The 24,725-nt window shown below is 49.7% G+C and overlaps 1 protein-coding gene across 1 annotated transcript in view; it reads left to right on the plus strand.

Annotated features, from left to right (window-relative positions):
* LOC132581839 (plexin-B3-like) overlaps positions 1-24,725 on the plus strand; it is a 169,398-nt gene that overhangs the window by 22,177 nt on the left and 122,496 nt on the right. The window contains 12 exon segments of the mRNA XM_060253256.1: positions 166-291; positions 609-709; positions 813-945; positions 1,899-2,055; positions 4,428-4,536; positions 6,117-6,228; positions 7,563-7,691; positions 10,579-10,789; positions 13,371-13,543; positions 16,628-16,779; positions 23,843-23,948; positions 24,160-24,290. Coding sequence (XP_060109239.1) covers positions 166-291; positions 609-709; positions 813-945; positions 1,899-2,055; positions 4,428-4,536; positions 6,117-6,228; positions 7,563-7,691; positions 10,579-10,789; positions 13,371-13,543; positions 16,628-16,779; positions 23,843-23,948; positions 24,160-24,290 — 1,640 coding nt within the window.

The raw sequence follows: 24,725 nt of genomic DNA on the forward strand, positions 1-24,725 counted from the left end.
TTTGTGGCTGGCTCCACCTCCCGAGGCAGCCATTTTGTGGCAGTCCTTTCTTTTGCCTGTGCCTACTGTGCTGTGTCAGAATTCCAAAGCTGCCCAGAGGTTCAAAAAGGTTGGGGACCCCTGCATTTTTGTTTCAGACAGTGATGGCTCACTTAATCTATTTAGGTTTACCTGAATGGGTCCACAGCTCAAGTCTACAACACGGTGTCCACAGGCCAGCGTTCTCCAGTCAATCCAGACCTGTTACTAGACGGAAGTGGAACCCACCTTTATGTGATGACGGCCTCACAGGTGAGTCGTGGTCAGGGCCAGTGTGTGGGGTTCTGCTGCCTGAGGCATAACCCCGATGTGTGCTCCCCCCCCCAAAAAAAAACGTTTTGTGTGCACGGCATGATGACGTCACACAGAGCTGTCGTCATCACATCAGTTACAAAAGAGCCGTTGTTTCTGGGCGTTGAGGGGCAGGGGGAATTCCTCTGACCCCCTCAGCGCCCAGAAACAACTCGGCGCTTTCAGTCCTCGGCGCCACGAGTAGATCAGTAGAAATTGTATATCAGGCACTTGTGCAGAATTTAAACCACCTTTTAAAGACTCTCTTTCCAACCTAGGTTTCCAAAGTCCCAGTTTCCGAATGCCCCAACTTCCAGGATTGCGACTCGTGTCTGCGTGCCCAGGACCCTTTCTGTGGTTGGTGCATCCTGCAGAGCAGGTCGGTCTCTTCACTGAGGACTAGTAGAATGTCAAGTTCTGCATTTTAAAAGGGCACATGCTCTCCCCTATCCCCTGCTCTAATACAACCGGTTGATTGGCAGGTGCACCCGCAAGTTGGAATGCGAGCGCCATGAGGTAACCAATCACTGGCTCTGGAGCTACGGTGCTGAGAGCCAGTGCCTGCGAGTGGAACAGATGTCCCCGGCCAATCAGAGTCGAGAAGAACAGACAGAGGTGGGTGAGGAGGGTGGAGTGTTTGGAACTGTTCTGGCTTGGTGCTATTTCACCTGTTCACCATCTTAATAAGGGATTACATGTAATGAAGTTGCACTAAATCGTTTGTGTTTGGTGCAAAAATCCCCTCTCCATCCCACAGGCTTTTTGTAAGCAAGTTCTCTTTCACTAACAATACACCAGACAAGTGTATCTGGATATCTCCTCTCCCTTTCAGCATGTTCCCTGCCCTCTGCTAAGGTTGATACCCATCCCATCTTTAAAGGGTAATGTGATAATTGGTTCCCAGTTAAACTTGAGAGGCAGGTTTTTATACTCCACTTTTCTCTATCCTAAGGAGTCTCAAAGCAGCTTACAATCGCCTCTCCTTCCTCTCCACACAACAGACACTTTGTAATGTAGCTGAGGCTGAGAGAGTTCTGAGAGAACCCTGACTGGCCCAAGGTTCACCAACGGGCTTCATGTGGAGGAGTGGGGACTCAAACCCGGCTCTCCAGATTAGAGTCTGCCACTTTTAACCACTACACCACCTGGCCCTGTGAGGTTCTTGCGAGGTTTGGTGTAGTGGTTATGTGTGCGGACTCTTATCTGGGAGAACTGGGTTTTATTCCTCACTCCTCCACTTAACAGCTGCTGGAATGGCCTTGGGTCAGTCATAGCTCTCGCAGGAGTTGTCCTTGAAAGGGCAGCTGCTCTGAGAGCTCTCTCAGCTCCACCCACCTCACAGGGTGTCCGTTGTGAGGGGAGAAGATACAGAAGATTGTAAGCTGCTCTGAGTCTCTGATTCAGTCTTCTTCTTCAGTTCACTTAAGATCTATAAAATGCTTTGGCTGCTCAGCTAAGAATACCGCATCTCCTGTTGCCCTTTTCCTTAAAATACGAAGCTGCGTTAGAAGCAGAAAAACCGATCGCTCTGCATTCCAGTAAAAATATGCGCCTCTTACCCTACCCAGGTCTCCATGCTGGTTCCTGAACTCCCTGCCTTGGCTGAGGGGGAGACTTACCACTGTGCCTTTGGGTCCCAAGACAGCCCTGCCGTGCTCGAAGGCTCCTGGGTCCGCTGCTTCTCGCCGGTTCCGCAGCAGGTGCCGCCCACCCAAGAGGGCAAAGGTGAGCCAGGGCGACACATGCGCATTATGGCACCCTTGACTTTCCCCCTGAGGGTTCCCCCCCCCCTCAAATATGTTTTACTAATTTTAGCAAGCATTACAGATGTTGCCAAGTAAAGGTAAAAAGGTAGTCCCCTGTGCAAGCACCGGTCGTTTCCGACTCTGAGGTGAGGTTGCTTTCACGTTTTCACGGCAGACTTTTTACGGGGTGGTTTGCCATTGCCTTCCCCGGTCATCTACACTTTCCCCCCAGCAAGCTGGGTCCTCATTTGACCGACCTCGGAAAGAGGGAAGGCTGAGTCAACCTTGAGCTGGCGACTTGAAGCCAGCTTCCGCTGGGATCGAACTCAGGTCGTGAGCAGAGGGCTCCGACTGCAGTACTGCAGCTTTACCACTCTGCGCCAAGGGGCCAAGTAGGATAAAGTATATACTCAACATTGAAAATAACAGCAAATGAGTAATATTGATATTACAAATTCACCTTTTCTCTGTGGAACCTTTTCACGTTTCTACATGTGTTGTTAATTAATATCAATGGGTGGAATGTTTACAGTTACAAGGCATCTTATCAGCTAAAAACCAGGGGTGGCCAAACTTGCTTAATGTAAGAGCCACTTAGAAGAAAAGTGAGGTGTGTGAGAGTTACAAGACATGAGCGTCAGGTGTTTTGAGATGAAGGAAGGAAGGAAGATCCAGGCAAATAGGTGTGAAAAACCTCAGCTTGAGACCCTGGAGAGCCGCTGCCAGTCTCTCTCTCTCTCTCTCTCTCTCTCTCTCTCTCTCTCTCTCTCTCTCTCTCTCTCTCTCTCTCTCTCTCTCTCTCTCTCTCTCTCTCTCTCTCTCTCTCTCTCTCTCTATATATATATATATATATATATATATATATATATATATATATATATATATATATATAAGATGGAGGGGGGGTGGAAAGAAATCAACTTTACCTTTAAATGCCTTCTCCAAGCCAACCTTCAAGAGGTGGCAGGGGCTTCAAGAGCCGCACAATATGTGTGAAAGAGCCACATGTGACTCTTGAGCCACAGTTTGGCCACCCCTGCTATAAACCAATCTGGTTGGTATTGTTGAGAACAATACTGCTCTTACACATCATAGTTCTTAGTGAATCTAGGCCTTTATACAATGTGTGTGTGTATAAACACACACACACAAACATATATATAATAAGCACAAACACACACATGTATAAAAGTATATGTGTGTGTATATATATATATATATATATATATATATATATATATATATATATATATATATAAGTTTATGTGTGTGTGTGTGTGTTAAGAAAATTATATAATTACAAAGAATATATAAACATCTGGTTAAATGAATGCTATATTATTCCTCCCGATTCGTTGATAAAAAATAGTTCCCACAACTTGTCGCTACTGTGAAGTCTTTTAGCAGTGGCTTGACCTGCAGCAGTGCGCAGAGGGTAATTCCGTGCCGTGGAGAGAATATGGCTACACGGTTGATGTCTGTGTTGGAAAGCGTAGCCATCGGAGCTGGTTCAGAAGTTGGCAGTTCTGGTCATGCCTCGCTGGCTTCATCGGTTGTCCAAAGACAACTTGGAAATGTTTTCTTTCAGAAAGGAATTAACTTTGGAAAAATGCACTGAGCCCCTGAATCACAGAACCAGGAGGCAAACATCGAGGAAGGCCTCAGACTCTGTGTCCTGTTGTTGGCCCTGCAGAGGAACTGGTTGGCCAATAGGATCTTCTGATGTTCTTATGAAGGCCTCAGCCTCTCTCCCCTGTTGTTGATCCTCCAGAGGAACTGGTTGGCCATTGTGTGAGGCAGGATGCTGGACTAGATGGACCACTGATCTGATCCAGCAGGGCTCTTCTGGTGTTCTTATGAAGGCCTCAACCTCTCTGCCCTGTTGTTGGCACTTCAGAGGAACTGGCTGGCCACTGTGTGAGGCAGGATGATGAACTTGATGGACCATCACTGGTCTGAACCAGCAGGGCTCTTCTGATGTTCCTATGAAGGCCTTGGCCTCTCTGCCCTGTTGCTGGCCCTCCAGTGGAAATGGTTGGCCACTGTTTGAGACAGGATGCTGTACTAGATGGACCATTGGTCTGATCCAGCAGGGCTCTTCTGATGATCTCATGAAGGCCTCAGCCTCTCTCCCCTGTTGTTGGCCCTCCAGAAGAACTGGTTGGCTGCTGTGTGAAATGGGTTTTGGCCTCTCTGCGACACAGTGTTGGAGTGGACGGGCCACAGGCCTAATCCATCATAGGCTTCTCTTATGTTCTTACACCCATCTCGTATGATGGGTAGTTGGAAGAACTACCCTGACCTGACCCCAGATGCCTCCTATGAATATGTCCCTATTTTCTTCTTCCTCAGATCATGTGACGGTGGCATTAGCCTTGATGTTCCGGGACGTGGTGGTGGCTTCCGCAGGCTTCTCCTTCTACGACTGCAATGCAGTGAGCCAGCTTGCCGACGCAACGCCGTGAGTGAACTTGGGGATGGCAGGGGTGGTTGCGGATGGGGCTGGAAGCACATCCATTGGATAGTTGTTTATTGAAGAAAGGATGTCGAACAAGCAGAATCTGGTGCCTAGAGGAAGCTTTTAAGATTGGGATGGGATGGAAAGAGCCAAGCTCAACAAGCCGTTTTCAGTTTATTTACTTCGTTTACGCCCTGCCTTTCTCCCCTGTGGAGAACCCAAGCTGCATACATACAAAGCTGCATAATTATTAGGAAGGGAATTGAAAACAAATCAGCCAGTATCATAGTGCCCCTGTATAAATCGATGGTGATGATGATGATTATATTGGATTTATATCCTGCCCTTCACTCCGAATCTCAGAGCAGTTCACAATCTCCTTTACCTTCCTCCCCCACAACAGACACCCTGTGAGGTGGGTGGGGCTGAGAGGACTCTCACAGCAGCTGCCCTTTCAAGGACAACTTCTGCCAGAGCTATGGCTGACCCAAGGCCATTCAAGCAGGTGAAAGTGGAGGAGTGGGGAATCAAACCCGGTTCTCCCAGATAAAAGTTCGCACACTTCACCACTACACCAAACTGGCTCTCTGTGTGGCCTCATTTGGAGTACTGTGTACAATTCTGGTCACCGCACCTCAAAAAAGATATTCTAGCATTGGAAAAAGGGCAGAAAAGGACAATTAGAATGATTCAAGGGTTGGAATGTTTTCTCTTTGAAGAAAGGTTAAAACGCTTGGGGCTCTTTAGCTTGGAAAAACGTCAACTGCGGGGTGGCATGATAGAGGTCTACAAGATTATGCATGGGATAGAGAAGATAGAGAAAGAAGGACTTTTCTCCCTTTCTCACAATACAAGAACTCATGGACATTCGATGAAATTGCTGAGCTGTCAGGTTAGAACAGATCAAAGGAAGTCCTTCTTCACCCAAAGGGTGATTCGCACATGAAATTCACTGCCACAGGAGGTGGTGGCGGCTGCAAGCATAGATAGCTTCAAGAGGGGATTGGATAAGCATATGAAGCAGAGGTCCATCAGTGGCTACAGCTTATCTCCTCCTCTCCATTTTATCCTCACAGCAACCCTGTGAGGTAAGTTAAGGCTGAGAGGGTATGGCTGGCCCAAGGTCACCCAGCAAGTGTCCATGGCAGAGGGGAATTCGAACCTGGGTCTTCTAGCAGAGGGGAATTCGAACCTGGGTCTTCTAGCAATGTTTTTCAGCAGAAACACAGGAACACAGTTCCGGCTGGCTTGGTGTCGGGGTGTGTGTGGCCTAATATTCAAATGAGTACCTGCTGGGCTTTTTCTACAAAACCCCTGTGTGAAACAATGGTGCTGTCAGGGGGTGTGGCCTAACATGCAAATGAGTTCCTGCTATATGGGTCTAAAATATCACTGATTTTTCCTTTTCTGTGTTTGGAAACTTTGCTGAAACCTTCAGGCCTATTGCTGCCTTAGACAGGGCCAGAAACTTCGTTTTTTTTAAAAAAAAAAAAATAGAACAAACCAATTTTCAGAACGCCAGCCTGGTTTTTTCCCCCACCACATACTCAGTAGTTGCAGATCCTCTTCTTCTTCTTCTGCAGGTGTGGAACCTGCGTTGGGAGTCCATGGATGTGCCATTGGTGCCCATCCAGTCACCGGTGTGTCCCCGGCAGGCCCTGCCCAAACGGAGAGGGGCCGATCTACAACGAGAAGGTGAGTAACTTATTGGAAGCGCTTCCCTCCTAACAAGTCTTGAGGCAAAGAAAACAGAAATGTGTTATTTTATTCAGGTCATTTAGACTTTATACGTTGCTCTCTGCTGCTCTATTTTATCCTCACACCAACCCTGTGAAGTAGGCAAGACTTGAGAGTATGGAGCTGGTCGGAGGTCACCCAGCAAGCTTCCATGGCAGAGGTGGGGATTCGAACCAGGGTCTCCCAGATCAGGGGTGGCCAAACTGTGGCTCGGGAACCACATGTGGCTCTTTCACACATACTGTGTGGCTCTTGAAGCCCCCACTGCCAGTGGCTTGGAGAATACATTTAAAGTTAAAGTTGCTTTCTTTCCACATCTCCCTCCCCTATCTTATTTTCCTGCCTGCCTGCCTGCCTGCCTGCCTGCTTACCTTGGAGAGCCAGTTTGGTGTAGTGGTTAGGTGTGCAGACTCTTATCTGGGAGAACCGGGTTTGATTCCTCACTCCTCCCCTTTCACCTGCTGGAATGGCCTTGGGTCAGCCATAGCTATCGCAGGAATTGTCCTTGAAAGGACAGCTGCTGTGAAAGCTCTCTCAGCCCCACCCACCTCACAGGGTGTCTGCTGTGGAGGGGGAGGGAAGGTAGATGAGATTGTGATTGCTCTGAGATTCCGAGTATAGGGTGGGATATTAATCCAATATCTCCTTCCTCCCTCCCTCTCTCCCCTCAAACATTTGATGTTCACATCTTGCAGCTCTGAGGTTTATTCTATGTGACTCTTACATTAAGCAAGTTTGACCGGCTCTGTCCCAGATCCTAGTCCAACAGTCTTACAGCAGAAAAGAGCAAACGTCCAGTGGTACCCTGAAGACTAACAAAACATGTGGCCTTGTGGGAGCTCTTGTGAATCATCACTCACTTCCGCAAATCCCAGAAGAAGCTAGCAGTGTCTCACAAAACCTCCTCCACTGCTGCAGATTTTGTTAGTCTTCAGGGTACCACTGAACACTTGCTGTTTTCTACTGCTACAGTAGAAAGTTAACACGGCTATGCATCTTGTTCAAGTCCGCCTCCACTATAGCAGCAGGTGCACTGGATTCCTCCTCCTCTTCTCCTAAGAGAGCCAGTTTGGCGTAGTGGTTAAGTGCATGGATCTTATCTGGGAGAACCGGGTTTGATTCCCCACTCCTCCACTTGGCAGCTACTGGAATGGCCTTGGGTCAGCCATAGCTCTCGCAAGAGTTGTCCTTGAAAGGGCAGCTTCCGGGAGAACTCTCTCAGCCCCACCCACCTCAAAGGGTGTCTGCTGTGGGGGAGGAAGGAATATCAGTCCAATTTCTTCTTCTTCCAGGTGCCCACCGAAGACCCCCAGGGACCTGTGTCTTGCCCCAGTGTGGAGATTGTTCCCGAGTCCCACTTGGTTCCCGTGGGTGTCGAAATGCCACTGAGCCTTGTGGCCTGGAATCTGCACTTGGTAGGGGTGAGTTGGGGAAGTTGAAAGCTTATGGTATTGGCTATCTGAAGATATACATGGGCAGGGCTTTCTTTGTAGCAGGAACTCCTTTGCAAATTAGGCCACACACCCCTGTTGTAGCCCGTCCTCCAAGAGCTTACAGGGCTCTTAGTACAGGGCCTCCTCTAAGCTCCAGGAGGATTGGCTACATCAGGGGGTGTGGCCTAACATGCAAAGGAGCTCTCCTAGAATTCCACCCCTGCATATTAGGCACACACCCCTGTTGTAGCCCGTCCTCCAAGAGCTGACAGGGCTCTTCATACAGGGCCTCCTCTAAGCTCCAGGAGGATTGGCTACATCAGGGGGTGTGGCCTAATATGCAGAGGAGATCCTGCTACAAAAAAAGGGGTGTCGAACTCATTTCTTCAGAGGGCCGGAACTGACATAAATGGGACTTTGTGGAGCCAGGCCGTTCGTGTCATAAAATGTAATGCCAGACAGTGGTAGCATGAACTTTTTAAAGGACAGACAAACACTATTAAAAAATTAAAAAAAAAAAAAAACTTAACATAAAACGTGCTTAAACAATCGGACTCTTGCAATATTTTATTTAACTCCCTCTGATAACTGGCAGCTCTTACTCTGAGGAGCCTGATAGAAGGAAGAGAGGCTTGGCTCAGTAGCTCTGCTATGTGATTGAGAGAGCCTGGCAAAGCAAGCTCTCCTTGCGCCCCCTTGCTCCCCAAGGGAGGAGCCTCAACCAATGGAGAAAATAGAGGCTTAGCTCCCTAGCCTCCTGTGAGAGCCAGTTTGGTGTAGTGGTTAAGTGCATGGACTCTTATCTGGGAGAACCCATTCAGCATCTGCAGACAGAAACCACCTGGCAAGGGACGGTTCCCCTTTCCAAGGAACCAGCATGCTGGTGGGGTGACAAGCCGTGTTCCCTCTAAGCTGACTTAGTGTGAGCTAGCTCACAGTTTTTTAGACTCCGACTCAGACATTTTTGTCTTCACTCAGGAAGGACGGCCCCAGAGCAAGCTAATTGATGCAGTAGCTCACACCTTTAATGCCAGCAGCTTAAAAAGTAGATTTTTTTGCTCACATAGCTTAGAGCGAGCATTTGTGACAAGGTGCGGGGATAACCCACTAGCACAAATACGCCATCCTTGAAAACCAAAATAAGAACATAAGAGAAGCCATGTTGGATCAGGCCAATGGCCCATCCAGTCCAACACTCTGTGTCACACAGTGGCCAAAAAAATCCCAAGTGCCATCAGGAGGTCCACCAGTGGGGCTAGAAGCCCTTCCACTGTGCCCTCCCAAGCACCAAGAATACAGAGCATCACTGCCCCAGACAGAGTTCCAACAATACACTGTGGCTAATAGCCACTGATGAACCTCTGCTTCATATGCTTATCCAACCCCCTCTTGAAGCTGGCTATGCTTGAAGCCACTACCACCACCTCCTGTGGCAGGGAATTCATGTGTTAATCACCCTTTGGGTGAAGAAGGACTTCCATTTATCCGTTCTAACCCGACTGCTCAGAGAGATGCATCTCAAGCTGTTAAAACTGTGCAGTGGCCACCTGTAGAACCCTAAACGTTCCGCAAGGAGGTCTTTAAGAGCATCGTTGCAAAGACTACAGTTCCCAGGATTCTTGGCAGGAGGGGGGGAGGTACAGTGGGAGGGCTTCTAGTGTCCTGGCCCCACTGATGAACCTCCTGATCAGGGCCAGATTAAACCCTTTGGAGGCCCCTAGTCAAAATCTTGGCCCTCTTGCAAACTATCTCTGAGTCAGAGCGCCCACCCCACAACCTCCGGCCCCTGTTGCAACCTGCAGGCATCTTCTCAAAAGCCCCTTTGACAATGCTGTGGGGAAGAGGAAGAGAGAGGCAAACTTGGCAATGATGCCAGGCAAGTTGGACATAGAGCAGCTCAGTCGCTGGCTGCGCATGCAGGCTGGGAGGGGAGAAATGGGGGGGAAGCCAGCCTGGGGCCCCTAAAGGTATGGGGATCCATAGGACAGTGCCTGCTTGGCCTGATTGTTAATATAGCCGTGCTCCTGATGACACCTGGTTTCTTTGGACACTGTGTGAGACAGAGTGTTGGACTGGATGGGCCACTGGCCTGATCCAACATGGCTTCTCTTATGTTCTTATGTGACACAGAGTGTTGGACTGGATGGGCCACTGGCCTGATCCAACATGACTTCTCTTATGTTCTTATGTGACACAGAGTGTTGGACTGAATGGCCATTGGCCTGATCCAAACATGGCTTTTCTTATGTTCTTATGTGACACAGAGTGTTGGACTGGATGGGCCATTGGCCTGACCCAACATGGCTTCTCTTATGTGACACAGAGTGTTGGACTGGATGGGCAATTGGCCTGATCCAGCATGGCTTCTCTTATGTTCTTATGTGACACAGAGTGTTGGACTGGATGGGCCATTGGCCTGATCCAACATGGGTTCTCTTATGTTCTTATGTCTGGGGCAGTGATGCTCTGCATTCTTGGTGCTTGTGGGGGGCACAGTGGGAGGGCTTCTAGTGTCCTGGCCCCACTGATGGACCTCCTGATGACACCTGGTTTTTGTGGCCTCTGTGTGACACAGAGTGTTGGACTGGAGGGGCCATTGGCCTGATCCAACGTGACTTCTCTTATGTTCTTATATCTAGTGTTGCTCTGTATTCTTGGTGCTTGGGGGCACAGTGGGAGGGCTTCTAGTGTCCTGGCCTCACTGATGGACCTCCTGATGACACCTGGGTTTTTTGGCCACTGTGTGACACAGAGTGTTTGACTGGATGGGCCATTGGCCTGATCCAACATGGTTTCTCTTCTGTTCTTTTTGTGGGAGGGTTTTTGCAGAGGGGGGGGCAGGGCCTCGTCTCACTTTGCTGTTTGGCGTCTCAAGGGTTCAGAGAGGCTCTCCTGCGTGCTGGAGGTGGAGGGGATTTCGGTCATGGTGCCAGCGTCTCTGGAGGAAGGCGAGAGGGGAACCTCGCATCGTGTGCAGTGCCAGCCCCGGACGTACAGTTACACCCAGCCTTCCCCTGAGCTTCACGCCCCCCTCTTTGTCCTGGTGGGGGAGAACCGGCGCCTTGATAGCCGTGGAGACCTGCATGGTAAGCAAGGTGGGGTGGGGAACGGGGGGATTTGGGGTGTGGGGATAACCTTAGCGCTCTCTTCATGTGTGTGTATGTGCATGTACATTCATGTACGTATACGTTCATACATAACAGGGATGGGGAACCTTTTTTCTGCCAAGGGCCATATGGATATTTATAACATCATTCACGGGCCATAAAAATTATCAACTTAAAAAACAGTGCTCCGCAGAGGGAGAATGATTCACGCCAGCAAAATTAATGCAAATAATTGTTTTTCTGTTTCAGGTCATGTGGGGAGAGCCTAATCTGGTGCGTGCACACACACACACACACACACACTGGGCCCGTCGCCCTAGGCAAATGCATAGGTCCAGGACTTTTTTGTAGAAAAAGCCCAGCAGGAACTCAGTAGTATATTAGACCACATTCCCTAATATTAGCATATTAGGCCACACACTCATTAGCATATTAGGCCACACCCTCTGGGATCATCAAGTGCAAACTGAACTGTGACAGTAACTTTTCCAGGCCCTGCAGCAATTCTGGCCGGCCAGGCCCCAGGGAGGCTGCCTTACAGTACATCTGGGCCCTGTGATCCCTGCCTGGCCCTGGGGAGGCTGCTGCACAGCGCGACTGGGCCCCACGATTCTCGCTGGCCAGCCAGGCCCCAGGGAGGCTGCCACATGGCTCAGTTCGGCCCAGCAATCCCCGAGGGCCACACCAAGTGACCTCGAGGGCTGTATACGGCCCTCAGGACGGAGGTTCCCCACCCCTGATGTACATACAGACACATACTCATACAGTGACCCATATAAAGGGGTATCGGACTCATTTGTTATGTGGACTGGATCTGATGTAAATGAGACCTTGTCGGGCCGGGCCATGCGTATCATAAAATGTAATACCAAATAACAGAGATATAAACTTTATAAAGGACACGGACAAACACAATTAAAGGGAGGGTGGAGGCATGAAACCTTGAAGGTCAGGGGTGAGGGAGCAGGCTGTGTAGGGTTTCCAGCAGTGGGCTTTGGGGCTCCAGTGTCCTGTGGGAGGTTAGCCCTCCCGGAGTGACTAAAGGAAGAAACCAGTAAAAGCAAGATTGCAAAACAGTAAATGCTGCCTAACAAAATTATTCAAAATGAGGCCCAATGCACGTGATCTTAATGTTCGTAATTCATAACAGTAAATGAGATTACTCTTTCTCAGCGCACGCTGCTTTTTAAGCACATTGAATGCGAGCCAGTTTGGTGTAGCGGTTAAGGGTGTGGACTCTAATCTGGGAGAGCCGGGTTTGATTCCGCACTCCTCCACCTGCAGATGTGACCTTGGGTCAGCCACAGCTCTCGCAGAGCTGTTCTGCTCAAGAGCAGTTTTGTCAGAGCTCTCTCAGCCCCACCTACCTCACAGGATTTCTGTTCTGGGGGGGAAGGGAAAATGGGATTGTAAGCCACTCTGAGGCCCTGTTCACACAGCGTGTTGAGTCCGTGTTAAACTTCGTTCCGGATATTATCAATCAGACTGCCATACTGCAATTCGAATCACTTCACGGTGAAACCGTCTTCTGCCGTCCACACGACGGCACCATGCAGTTCTTTTTCCCTCCATTTTTATGCACATGTGCGCACATGCGCATAGGTTAAAACATGTGGTTATGTGGTTATGCACCTATCGCTAAGTGGTAAAAAAAAAATGGCGACTGTAAACCGGATGTCTGAGGCTCCTTTTGCTCTGGGACAACCTTCAGACATCCGGAAGTTGGTCGAGAACTATCCAGATGGGGAAACTACGAGGTGAAACCGGAGAACTCAGAAAACACCACAAAGGAGCAGGTAACAAAATACTCCGGTTCCGAGAAGGATTTGGGGGGGCTACTACGAGTTAATACCGGGAGGCAGATGTTGCTGTCTGATCAGCCACTTTTAATCCGGTATGAAAGAGCAGTGACAACTGATTATACTGTGCATCTGAACAGCCCCTGAGACTCCCTTGCCTAGCAGACAGCGGGGTATAAATCCAATCTCCTCCTCCTTTCTTCTTTCTAATTCTTTCTTCCTCCTCCTCCTTTTTCTTCCTCCTTCTCCCTTCTTCCTCCCCCTTTCTGACAAGCCATGTGCAAACTTTACAGCCCCCACCGTACTTCTTTAAGAAGAAGAAGACTGCAGGTTTATATCCCGCCCTTCTCTCTGAATCAGAGACTCAGAGCGGCTCACAATCTCCTTTACCTTCCTCCCCCACAACAGACACCCTGTGAGGTGGGTGGGGATGGGAGGGCTCTCACAGCAGCTGCCCTTTCAAGGACAACCTCTGCCAGAGCTATGGCTGACTCAAGGCCATTCCAGCAGCTGTAAGTGGAGGAGCAGGGAATCAAACCCGGTTCTCCCAGATAAGAGTCCGCACACTTCACCACTACACCAAACTGGCTCTCACCTCACCAAGCTGGATGCACTGCCGTCTTCTAAGCTTGTGAGAACCTGAGTTGGTTTGCCACTGTCTTCCGCTGCGTCAAGAATGGGAAAGGCAAAATTAACAGCATCAACAATGGAGTCCAGTATTCACCTCTTTCCTTTCTTGCTCCCCTCCTCTCCCTGCCCAGTGAACCTGTATAATTGTTCCGCTGGCCGTTCGGACTGCAGCCGTTGCAAAGCCGCCCCCGACCACTTCAACTGCGTCTGGTGCCTGCTGGGAGAGGTGCCCAGCTGCGTCTACAAGGGACAGTGTCCCACCAAGGACGGTATGCCCACTTGTCCATCGCCCGTCATCCACTCGGTAAGAATCGTTGAATCTGCTGTTCCAGTAGCAGGGGAGGTATATGTATTTTTGCCTCGGGAGATGTGAGCTCTTCCCATTCCAGGTTTTGTATAGAACTTTAACCAGGAATCATCCATAAGAACATAAGAGATGCCATGTTGGATCAGGCCAAAGGCCCATCCAGTCCAACACTCTGTGTCACACAGTGGCCAAAAAACCCCCAGGTGCCATCAGGAGGTCCATCAGTGGGGTCAGGACCCTTACACTGTTCCCTCCCCCAAGCACCAAGAATACAGAGCATCACCGCCTCAGACATAAGAACATAAGAGAAGCCATGTTGGATCAGGCCAATGCTCCATCCAGTCCAACACTCTGCGTCAGTGGCCAAAAAAACGCAGGTGCCATCTGGAGGTCCATCAGTGGGGCCAGGACACTAGAAGCCCTCCCACTGTGCCCCCCCCCCCCAAACACCAAGAAGACAGAGCATCACTGCCCCAGACAGAGAGTTCCATCAGTACCCCATGGCTAATAGCCACTGGTAGACCTTTCCTCCATGAATGCATCATAAGAACATAAGAGAAGCCATGTTGGATCTGGCCAAGGGCCCATCCAGTCCAACACTGTGTCACAGTGGCCAAAAAAACCCAGGTGCCATCAGAAGGTCCATCAGTGGGGCCAGGACACTTGAAGCCCTCCCATTGTTGCCCCCCCAAGCACCAAGAATACAGAGCATCACTGCCCCAGACAGAGAGTTCCACCAGTACATGGCTAATAGCCACTGGCAGACCTCTCCTCCATGAATCTGTCATAAGAACATAAGGGAAGCCATGTTGGATCAGGCCAATGGCCCATCCAGTCCAACCCTCTGTGTCACACAGTGGCCAAAAAAACCCAGGTGCCATCAGGAGGTCCATCAGTGGGGCCAGGACACTAGAAGTCCCCTCACTGTTGCCCCCACCAAGCACCAAGAATGCAGAGCCTCACTGCCCCAGACAGAGTTCCATCTATACATTGAGCGCCCACGAGTTCTTGTATTGTGAGAAAGAGAGAAAAGTACTTCTTTCTCTGCCTTCTCTGTCCCATGCAGAATCTTGTCAACCTCTGTCATGTCACCTCTCAGTCGACGTTTCTCCAAGCTAAAGAGCCCCGAGCGTTTTAACCTTTCATAGAGAAAGTGTTCCAACCCTTGAATCATTCTAGTTGCTCTTTTCTCCACTTTTGCAATGCTGTAATATCTTTGTTGAGGTGTGGTGACCATAGCAACTGGGCTTTGTTCTTATGGCAGGTAGCAAAGCTGTAGCTGGGTGTGTACTCTTTTGGATTGCTAGGGGAAGAGCACTTACGTGACTAAATATGAAATTCTGAATGAGCAGAACAGATAAAAGAACAGATAAAAGAAAGCCCTTTTTCACCCAAAAGAGTAATTAACACATGGCAGGGGTGACCAACCGTAGCTCTCCAGATGTTTTTTTTGCCTACAACTCCCATCAGCCCCAGCCATTGGCCATGCTGGCTGGGGCTGATGGGAGTTGTAGGCAAAAAAAACCATGGAGAGCTACTGGCCACCCCTAACACATGGCATTCACTGCCTCCAGAAGTGGTGGCAGCTACAGGCACAGACAGCTTCGAAAGGGGATCGGTTAAACATGCGGAACAGAGAGGTGGAGGAAGAAGGCACAGTCAGGTGGGTGGCATGGAGTGGAAAGAAAGGGGAGGCATGAGCAGCACCGGTGCATGAGAGTAGGCAGGGTAGGTGGTTGCCTAGGGCGCTACCCTGCCTGGTGCCCCCTTACTCCCCTACACTCCTCGGCTTCCTTGGAAACCTCTCAAGAGTACACCGTTTTAGTGGCGCCCGGCCGCTTTCAAGCTGAAAGCGGCAGGGTGTTGCTAAAACACCGCACTCTCGGAAGAAAGGCGCCGCTCTGTGAAGGCGCTACTCGGCCGCTTTCATCCCGAAAGTGGAGGGGCGCTGCTAAAATGGCTTGCTTTTCAGAAGATTTGAAGGAAGCCTCTGAAGATCCAGGTCGCCTGCACAATGATGTCACCTTGTGACGGCATTGTGGCGTGTGCGCACAATGACCAGAGCGGGGGGGGGGGACGCGGTGCAGGGGTCTGCTAGGAGTGGCGGAACCCCTAGTCCCGGGCCTGGGCATGGGGAGGCACTGGTGGTGGTCGGAAGGGAGCCCGTGGGCACTGTCTGCCCAAGGCCCTCCAAAACCTGGAAGTGGCACAGAAAATAGGAGCGGAGATTTTTTCTGACTAATGACTGGGCCTTTTTGTTTTGCTTCCTCTTTCTGGATTTAGTCAGCGCTAAAGACCTTAGAGCCAGTTTGGTGTAGTGGTTAAGTGCGCGGACTCTTATCTGGGAGAACCGGGTTTGATTCCCCACTGCTCCACTTGCACCTGCCGGAATGGCCTTGGGTCAGCCATAGCTCTTGCAGAGTTGTCCTTGAAAGGGAAGCTTCTATCAGAGCTCTCTTCAGCCCCATCTTCCTCACAGAGTTTGATTCCCCACTTCTCCGCTTACAGCTGCTGGAATGGCGTTATGTCAACCATAGCTCTGGCAGAGGTTGTCCTTGAAAGGGCAGCTGCTGTGAGAGCCCTCTCAGCGCCAGCCACCTCACAGCATGTCTGTTGGGGGGGGGGGGGGGAGAAGATATAGGAGATAGTGAGCCGCTCTGAGTGTCTGTTTCAGAGAGAAGAGTGGGGTATAAATCTGCAGTTCTTTTTTTAAAAAATTACAACGGCGAACGGACCAGCAAATGGCTTAAATGGATAAAATCCAGATAGCAAGGCCATGCGATAGCCCTAGTTGCACAAATCCATTACCCCCAGTCTGTAAAAGGCTGAATTATTTAGGTGGCTATTGCCAGATGTTTGGGTAGCATCCTCCCAAAAGTCTTGTGTTGGATGTGAGACAAGCTCACACTTTCCCACACTCAGTTGCAGGGCACAACAACGAAGCATAGAGGCCCGAGGCCTTCTCCAGATGTTGCCTCCTGGTTCTGGGATTCAGAGACTTAGCGCCGCTGTTTTTTAAAATTAAAACACACAGAATGAGGCTCCGGTTTGCCGCCTCTTGACGCCATATTCCTCTTCCAGGTCAGCCCCCTCACTGGGCCCTTGGAGGGGGGCACGTCGCTCACGGTGACGGGGTCCAACCTGGGCCATCGCTTCGAGGATGTGGCGGACACAGTGACAGTGGCCAACTTGCTGTGTGTCCCTGACCCAGCCCTGTATCTCGTCTCTACTCGGTAAGCTGGCCAGGCGGACTGGTTGTGGTGGTGATGTCAAGATGAGGATGGGTCAAGCTAGGATCTGGGGGACCCTGGTCCGAATCCCAGCTCTGCAGTGGAAGCTTGCTGGTTGACCTTGAACCAGTTGCAGATTCCCAGCCTAACCCACCTCACAGGGTTGTTGTGAAGATAAAATGGCGGCGAGGAGACCAGCGTTCATCGCTTCAAGTTCCTGTCAAGGAGAAAGGTGGGGGGTATAAATGAAATGAGGAAATAAATTAATAAAAACGGCTCTGCCACCCAGCCGTAAGGGAAATCCTTTAAAAGAAATGTCAGCTGGGGTTGTTATCTCTGAGTTGGGAAACACCTGGACATTTTGGGGGTGGAGCCTGGGGAGGGCGGGATTTGGAGAGGGGAGGGGAGGGGTTTCAGTGGAGTCTAATACTATGGAGCAGGGGTGGCCAACGGTAGCTCTCCAGTTGTTTTTTTTTGCCTAGAAGAAGAAGAAGATATTGGATTTATATCCCGTCCTCCACTCCGAAGAGTCTCAGAGTGGCTCACAATCTCCTTTCTCTTCCTCCCCCACAACAGACACCCTGTGAGGTAGATGAAGATATTGGATTTATATCCCGCCCTCCACTCCAAATTTCAGAGTCTCAGAGCGGCTCACAATCTCCTTTACCTTCCTCCCCCACAACAGACACCCTGTGAGGTAGATAAAGATACTGGATTTATATCCCGCCCTCCACTCCAAATTTCAGAGTCTCAGAGCGGCTCACAATCTCCTTTACCTTCCTCCCCCACAACAGACACCCTGTGAGGTAGATAAAGATACTGGATTTATATCCCGCCCTCCACTCCAAATTTCAGAGTCTCAGAGCGGCTCACAGTCTCCTTTACCTTCCTCCCCCACAACAGACACCCTGTGAGGTAGATAAAGATACTGGATTTATATCCCGCCCTCCACTCCAAATTTCAGAGTCTCAGAGCGGCTCACAATCTCCTTTACCTTCCTCCCCCACAACAGACACCCTGTGAGGTAGATAAAGATACTGGATTTATATCCCGCCCTCCACTCCAAATTTCAGAGTCTCAGAGCGGCTCACAGTCTCCTTTCCCTTCCTCCCCCACAACAGACACCCTGTGAGGTAGATGAAGATATTGGATTTATATCCCGCCCTCCACTCCGAAGAGTCTCAGAGTGGCTCACAATCTCCTTTACCTTCCTCCCCCACAACAGACACCCTGTGAGGTGGGTGGGGCTGGAGACGGCTCTCACAGCAGCTGCCCTTTCAAGGACAACCTCTGCCAGAGCTATGGCTGACCCAAAGCCATTCCACCAGGTGCAATTGGAGGAGTGGGGAATCAAACCCGCATCTCCCAGATAAGAGTCCGCACACTTCACCACCACACCAATCTGGCTCTCCCATCAGCCCCAGCCAGCATGGCCAATGCCTGGGGCTGATGGGAGTTGTAGGCAAAAAACATCTGGAGAGCTACTGTTGGCCACCCCTGCTATAGAGCAGTGGTTCACAACCTTTTTGGCAGCAGGCACCGGTTTTGTGGAAGACAATTTTCCCTTGGACCGGGGTGGGGGGTCCGATGGTTTTGGGATGATACAGCTGTGCACTTTAGTTCTGTTAAGTTTGGTGTGGTGGTGAAGTGTGCGGACTCTTATCTGGGAGAACCGGGTTTGATTCCCCACTCCTCCACTTGCACCTACTGGAATGGCCTTGGGTCAGCCATAGCTCTGGCAGAGGTTGTCCTTGAAAGGGCAGCTTCTGGGAGAGTTCTCTCAGCCCCTCCTGCCTCACAAGGGTGTCTGTTGTGGGGGAGGGAGAAAAAGATAAAGGGGACTGTGAGGCGCTCTGAGATTCGGAGTGGAGGGCAGGATATAAATCCAATATCTTCATCTACCTCACAGGGTGTCTGTTACGGGGGAGGAAGGGAAAGGAGATTGTGAGCCGCTCTGAGACTCTTTGGAGTGGAGGACGGGATATAAATCCAATATCTTCATCTACCTCACAGGGTGTCTGTTGTGGGGGAGGAAGAGAAAGGAGACTGTGAGCCGCTCTGAGACTCTTTGGAGTGGAGGGCGGGATATAAATCCAATATCTTCATCTACCTCACAGGGTGTCTATTGTTGGGGAGGAAGGGGAAGGAGATTGTGAGCCGCTCTGAGACTCTTCGGAGTGGAGGGCGGGATATAAATCCAATATCATCTTCTACTACTATCTGGAAGATGAAAAAACAACCCAGGATCACAGTTTATGTCACAGGAAATACAAACACACACTGTGATCTGCAGATAGATCCAAGTGGGCAGCCGTGTTGGTCTGAACAACGGAACGAAGCAGTTAAAAGTGGCACCTTTTAAGACCGACTAAAGTTTTATTCAGAATGTAAGCTTTCGTATGCATTAAGCGGACTTCATCAGACAAAACTGGAACGGCAGGCCATTCGTGCCTGTGACGTGTCTGCTTTTCATCGCCCCCTGCTGTTGCTGCAGCCCAGTTGACGGGCGGGCACAGACTCCAATTTTCGATTCTTTTGGCCTGCTGGGAACATTCCCATGGCTCTGCATGCTGGTTCGCTGCCCACTTTCTCTATATTTGAGGATGGCTTGCCATTCCAGTTTTGTCTGCATAAAGCATACGAAAGCTTAAGAACATAAGAGAAGCCATGTTGGATCAGGCCAATGGCCCATCCAGTCCAACACTCTGTGTCTCATAAGAACATAAGAGAAGCCATGTTGGATCAGGCCAGTGGCCCATCCAGTCCAACACTCTGTGTCTCATAAGAACATAAGAGAAGCCATGTTGGATCAGGCCAATGGCCCATCCAGTCCAACACTCTGTGTCTCATAAGAACATAAGAGAAGCCATGTTGGATCAGGCCAATGGCCCATCCAGTCCAACACTCTGTGTCTCATAAGGACATAAGGGAAGCCATGTTGGGTCAGGCCAATGGGCTATCCAATCAACACTCTGTGTCTCATAAGAACATAAGGGAAGCCATGTTGGGTCAGGCCAATGGGCCATCCAATCCAACACTCTGTGTCTCATAAGAACATAAGAGAAGCCATGTTGGGTCAGGCCAGTGGCCCATCCAGTCCAACACTCTGTGTCTCATAAGAACATAAGAGAAGCCATGTTGGGTCAGGCCAGTGGCCCATCCAGTCCAACACTCTGTGTCTCATAAGAACATAAGAGAAGCCATGTTGGTTCAGGCCAATGGCCCATCCAGTCCAACACTCTGTGTCTCATAAGAACATAAGAGAAGCCATGTTGGTTCAGGCCAATGGCCCATCCAGTCCAACACTCTGTGTCACATAAGAACATAAGAGAAGCCATGTTGGATCAGGCCAATGGCCCATCCAGTCCAACACTCTGTGTCTCATAAGGACATAAGGGAAGCCATGTTGGGTCAGGCCAATGGGCTATCCAATCAACACTCTGTGTCTCATAAGAACATAAGGGAAGCCATGTTGGGTCAGGCCAATGGGCCATCCAATCCAACACTCTGTGTCTCATAAGAACATAAGAGAAGCCATGTTGGGTCAGGCCAGTGGCCCATCCAGTCCAACACTCTGTGTCTCATAAGAACATAAGAGAAGCCATGTTGGTTCAGGCCAATGGCCCATCCAGTCCAACATTCTGTGTCACATAAGAAAAGCCATGTTGGATCAGGCAAATGGCCTATCCAGTCCAACACTCTGTGTCACACAGTGGCCAAGAATTTTATATATATGTGTGTGTGTGTATACACCCACACCCACACACACACTGTGGCTAATAGCCACTGATGAACCTCTGCTCCATATTTTTATCTAACCCCCTCTTGAAGCTGGCTATGCTTGTAGCCACCACCACTCCCTGTGGCAGTGAATTCCACATGTTAATCACCCTTTGGGTGAGGAAGTACTTCCTTTTATCCGTCTTAACCCGACTGCTCAGCAATTTCATCGAATGCCCACGAGTTCCTGTTTTGTGAGAAAAGTACTTCTTTCTCTACTTTCTCCATCCCATGCATAATCTTGTAAACCTCTATCATGTCACCCCGCAGTCGACGTTTCTCCAAGCTAAAGAGCCCCAAGCGTTTTAACCTTTCTTCATAGGGAAAGTGTTCCAGCCCTTTAATCATTCTAGTTGCCCTTTTCTGGACTTTCTCCAATACTATAATATCCTTTTTGAGGTGCGGCGACCAGAACTGCACACAGTACTCCAAATGAGACTGCACCATCGATTTATACAGAGGCATTATGATACTGGCTGATTTGTTTTCAATTCCCTTCCTAATAATTCCCAGCATGGCGTTGGCCTTTTTTATTGCAATCGCACACTGTCTTGACATTTTCAGTGAGTTATTTACCACGACCACAAGATTGCTCTCTTGGTCAGTCTCTGTCAGTTCACACACCATCAACTTGTATTTGCAGCTGGGATTCTTGGCCCCAATGTGCATTACTTTGCACTTGGCCAAAGCTTACATTCTGAATAAAACTTAGTTGGTCTTAAAGGTGCAGCTTGTCTACTGCTTTGTTCTGCTGTGATATGCAGTTAGTAAACCTTTCTCCAATAGCAATGTAAATCTTTTGTCACATTGTAGAGAACTACATCCCTGTAATATTACAAAGCAGGGCTTTTTTTTTGTAGCAGGAACTCCTTTGCATATTAGGCCGCACCCCCCTGATGTAGCCAATCTTCCAAGAGCTTACAGTAGGCCCTATATTAAGAGCCCTGTAAACTCTTGGAGGATTGGCTACAGCAGGGCTGTGTGGCCTAATATGCAAAGAAGCTCCTGCTACAAAATAAGCCCCGTTACAAAGAGAAGTCCATCCTCATAATATTCATGAGGTTACCCAAACTCATGACGTAGGCTCATTTTGTCAGCGCCTTCCTCAGGAGTGTTCCTGTTTTCTTCAGAGTTAGCAGTCTCGTGGTACAGTTCATTGTTTCTATTGGGAGCAAGCCAGTCTTCAAACTCTTCCCCAACCTGATGCAAAAAGCCTTCTGAATTCAGAGAGCGTTTTGCCAGCAAAAGTCTGTCCTTTCAGTGGTTGGATTATCCCAGTTCCAACTAAGGTTTCTCAGGTTTAAGTCCAACACGCTCCCTCATATGAACTAAAAACCTGCCGTCGATCTGCTACCGTAGCATGTTTCTGATCCTTTATCATATTTTTGTCCTCAAGGCTTTTCATGTCGATCTCTTCCTTTTCTTGACTATTGTGAGATCTGAAATCTTTGAATTCTTTAGGAAAGCCCTAAGGTGTTACGCTGCCAAGAGAGAGAGCCAGTTTGGTGTAGTGGTGAAGTGCGCGGACTCTTAACTGGGAGAACCAGGTTCGATTCCCCACTCCTCCACTTGCACCTGCTGGAATGGCCTTGGGTCAGCCATCGCTCTCGCAAAGCTGTCCTTGAAAGGGCAGCTTCTGGGAGAGCTCTCTCAGCCCCACCTACCTCACAGGATGTCTTTTGTGGGGGAGGAAGGCCAAGGAGATTGTGAGCCGCTCTGAGATTCAGAGTATAAGGTGGAATATAAATCCAGTATCATCATCTTCTGCTCTCTGCTGCCTTAACCCCTTTCAAACTCCCATTCAGGCTTTCCTAGCACTGAGTCCTTCCTTGGGACGTGGTGGGCTCTCCTCCTTTGGAGGTTTATAAACAGAGGCTAGATGATTAGGGTTTGTAGAATCTTTCGGGCTCAAGTGCCATGTTCTACTGGAGAAAGTTTTCCTTCCAGACGTTTCGTTCTCGGCCGCGGAGAACATCCTCAGTGGCGTTGCAGCCGGAGCAGGCGCTCTGACCTTCTTGGCTGCTGTGCATTGAGTGAGGCCAGGGCTGCTGGAGAGCTGCTATTTCTAGGCTGGAGGGGGTGTGGTGAAAGGGCAATAGGTGTGTGGATGTGCCCATTGTTTGGTGGGGCTTCCTGGAAGGGTAGTGATAAGGATGGCCGTCTGACAGGCTAGATGGCCGTCTGACAGCCATGCTGATTCTATGAACTTAGGCAGATCATGAGAGGGAGGGCAGGGAAGGGTTGCATCAGTGATTAGTTCTCGTGGCCCTTCCTTACACGCCCAGAGAAATGCTGATCGCAACTTTGTGGTCAGAGAGCAATTTTTCTTGAGGCCTGGAGGGTTTGGGTTTTTTTTTTCTTTGCCATCTTCTGGGTGTGGAGCAGAGCAGGGTCACTAGGTGTCGGTGGGAGGTGTTTGCAAATTTCCTGCATTGTGCAGGGGGTTGGACTAGATCAGGGGTCCCCAACCCCCTGGCCGTGAACCGGTCCCGGTCCGTGGCCTGTTAGCAACCAGGCCGTGAGTTGTACAATTATTTCATGATATATTACAATGTAATAATAGTAATAATGAGTCGACAACATTGGATTTATATCCTACCCTCTACTCCAAATCTCAGAGTAGCTCACAATCTCCTTTATCTTCCTCCCCCACAACAGACACCCTGTGAGGTGGATGGGACTGAGAGAGTTCTTCCAGAAGCTGCCCTTTCAAGGACAGCTCTGCGAGAGCTATGGCTAACCCAAGGCCATTCCAGCAGCTGCAATTGGAGGAGCCAGGGTATCAAACCCGGTTCTCCCAAATAAGAGTCTGCGCGCTTCACTACCACACCAAAATAAAGGGCACAAAATAAAGAGCCAGTTTGGTGTAGTGGTTAAGTGTGCGGACTCTTACTGGGAGAACCGGGTTTGATTCCCCACTTCTCAACTTACGGCTGCTGGAATGGCAGGCCACTCTGAGACTCTGTCCTTGAAAGGGCAGCTTCTAGGAGAGCCCTCTTAACCCCACCCACAGCACAGGGTATCTGTTGCGGGGAGGAGGAAGACAAAGGAGATTGTAGGCCACTCTGAGACTGATTCAGGGAGAAGGGTGGGATATAAATCTGCAGTTTTCTTCTTCCATCCCAAAATCATCACCCTCCTCCCCCCCTCCACCCACCGGTCCGTGGAAAAATGGTCTCTTTCAAAATTGGCCCCCGGTGTCAAAAAGGTTTGGAACCACTGGACTAGATGACCCTGAAGGTCCTTCCAACTGTATGATTCTGAGTCTTTCTATTGTTCCCCGCAGGATTGTTTGTGATGTACCCCCAGGACAACCGGGGTTATCCGGCCCTGTCGAGGTCACCGTTGGGGACCGCCCACCGGGTGTTTCTGCCCAGAACTTCACCTACCAGGTCAGTGCCTGAGAGCAGGTGGCACTGAAAAGGGGGAGGGTCAAAGGAGAGACATTGCTTTGGGACAGGGAGAGAGGAGGTAGACACGTTCTGTTCCCTGTGGTGTTCCTATACTGCAGACTCCCCACACGACGCCCCCCGGGAACGAGACAGGGCTGAGTCCGGATCCCGCGAGCACTCGCAAAACCCTAAGAGGTACTTCTCTCCTCAGGACCCCACGCTTCTCGACTTGCATCCCCATTTCGGCCCTGTCGCTGGAGGGACTCGGTTGACCATCGTCGGAGAAGATCTTCTGACAGGCGCTGAGATTGCCGCCTATGTCGGGGACCTCCCTTGCTTCCTGTGAGTCACTGCACCTTCCTTTGAGATGAGATATTATTATTATTAATTATTAAATTTTATTTATATCCCGACCTCCCCGCCTAGGCAGGCTCAGGGCGGCTAACAGAATTTAATAAAACATTATACAAATGTTTTATTACAAGATAGGCTCGCAACCAAATGGGGAAGGTGGACTAATTCGTTCTGTAATGTTTTATGATGATTTATTTCCAGGTATCTTCAGGATTGATCTGATAAAAGTTTATTTGTTTATTTAAAACATTAAAACATTTATTAACTGCTTTCCTTCCTTATTGAGCTTACACAGCGCTCATAGCATAAGAAGAAGAAGAAGACTGCAGATTTATACCCTCCCTTCTCTCTGAACTCAAGAGACTCAGAGAGGCTTACAATCTCCTATATCTTCTTCCCCTACAACAGACACCCTGTGAGGCG

This window comes from Heteronotia binoei, chromosome 13, assembly GCF_032191835.1.
Source record: "Heteronotia binoei isolate CCM8104 ecotype False Entrance Well chromosome 13, APGP_CSIRO_Hbin_v1, whole genome shotgun sequence".
NCBI lineage: Eukaryota > Metazoa > Chordata > Lepidosauria > Squamata > Gekkonidae > Heteronotia > Heteronotia binoei.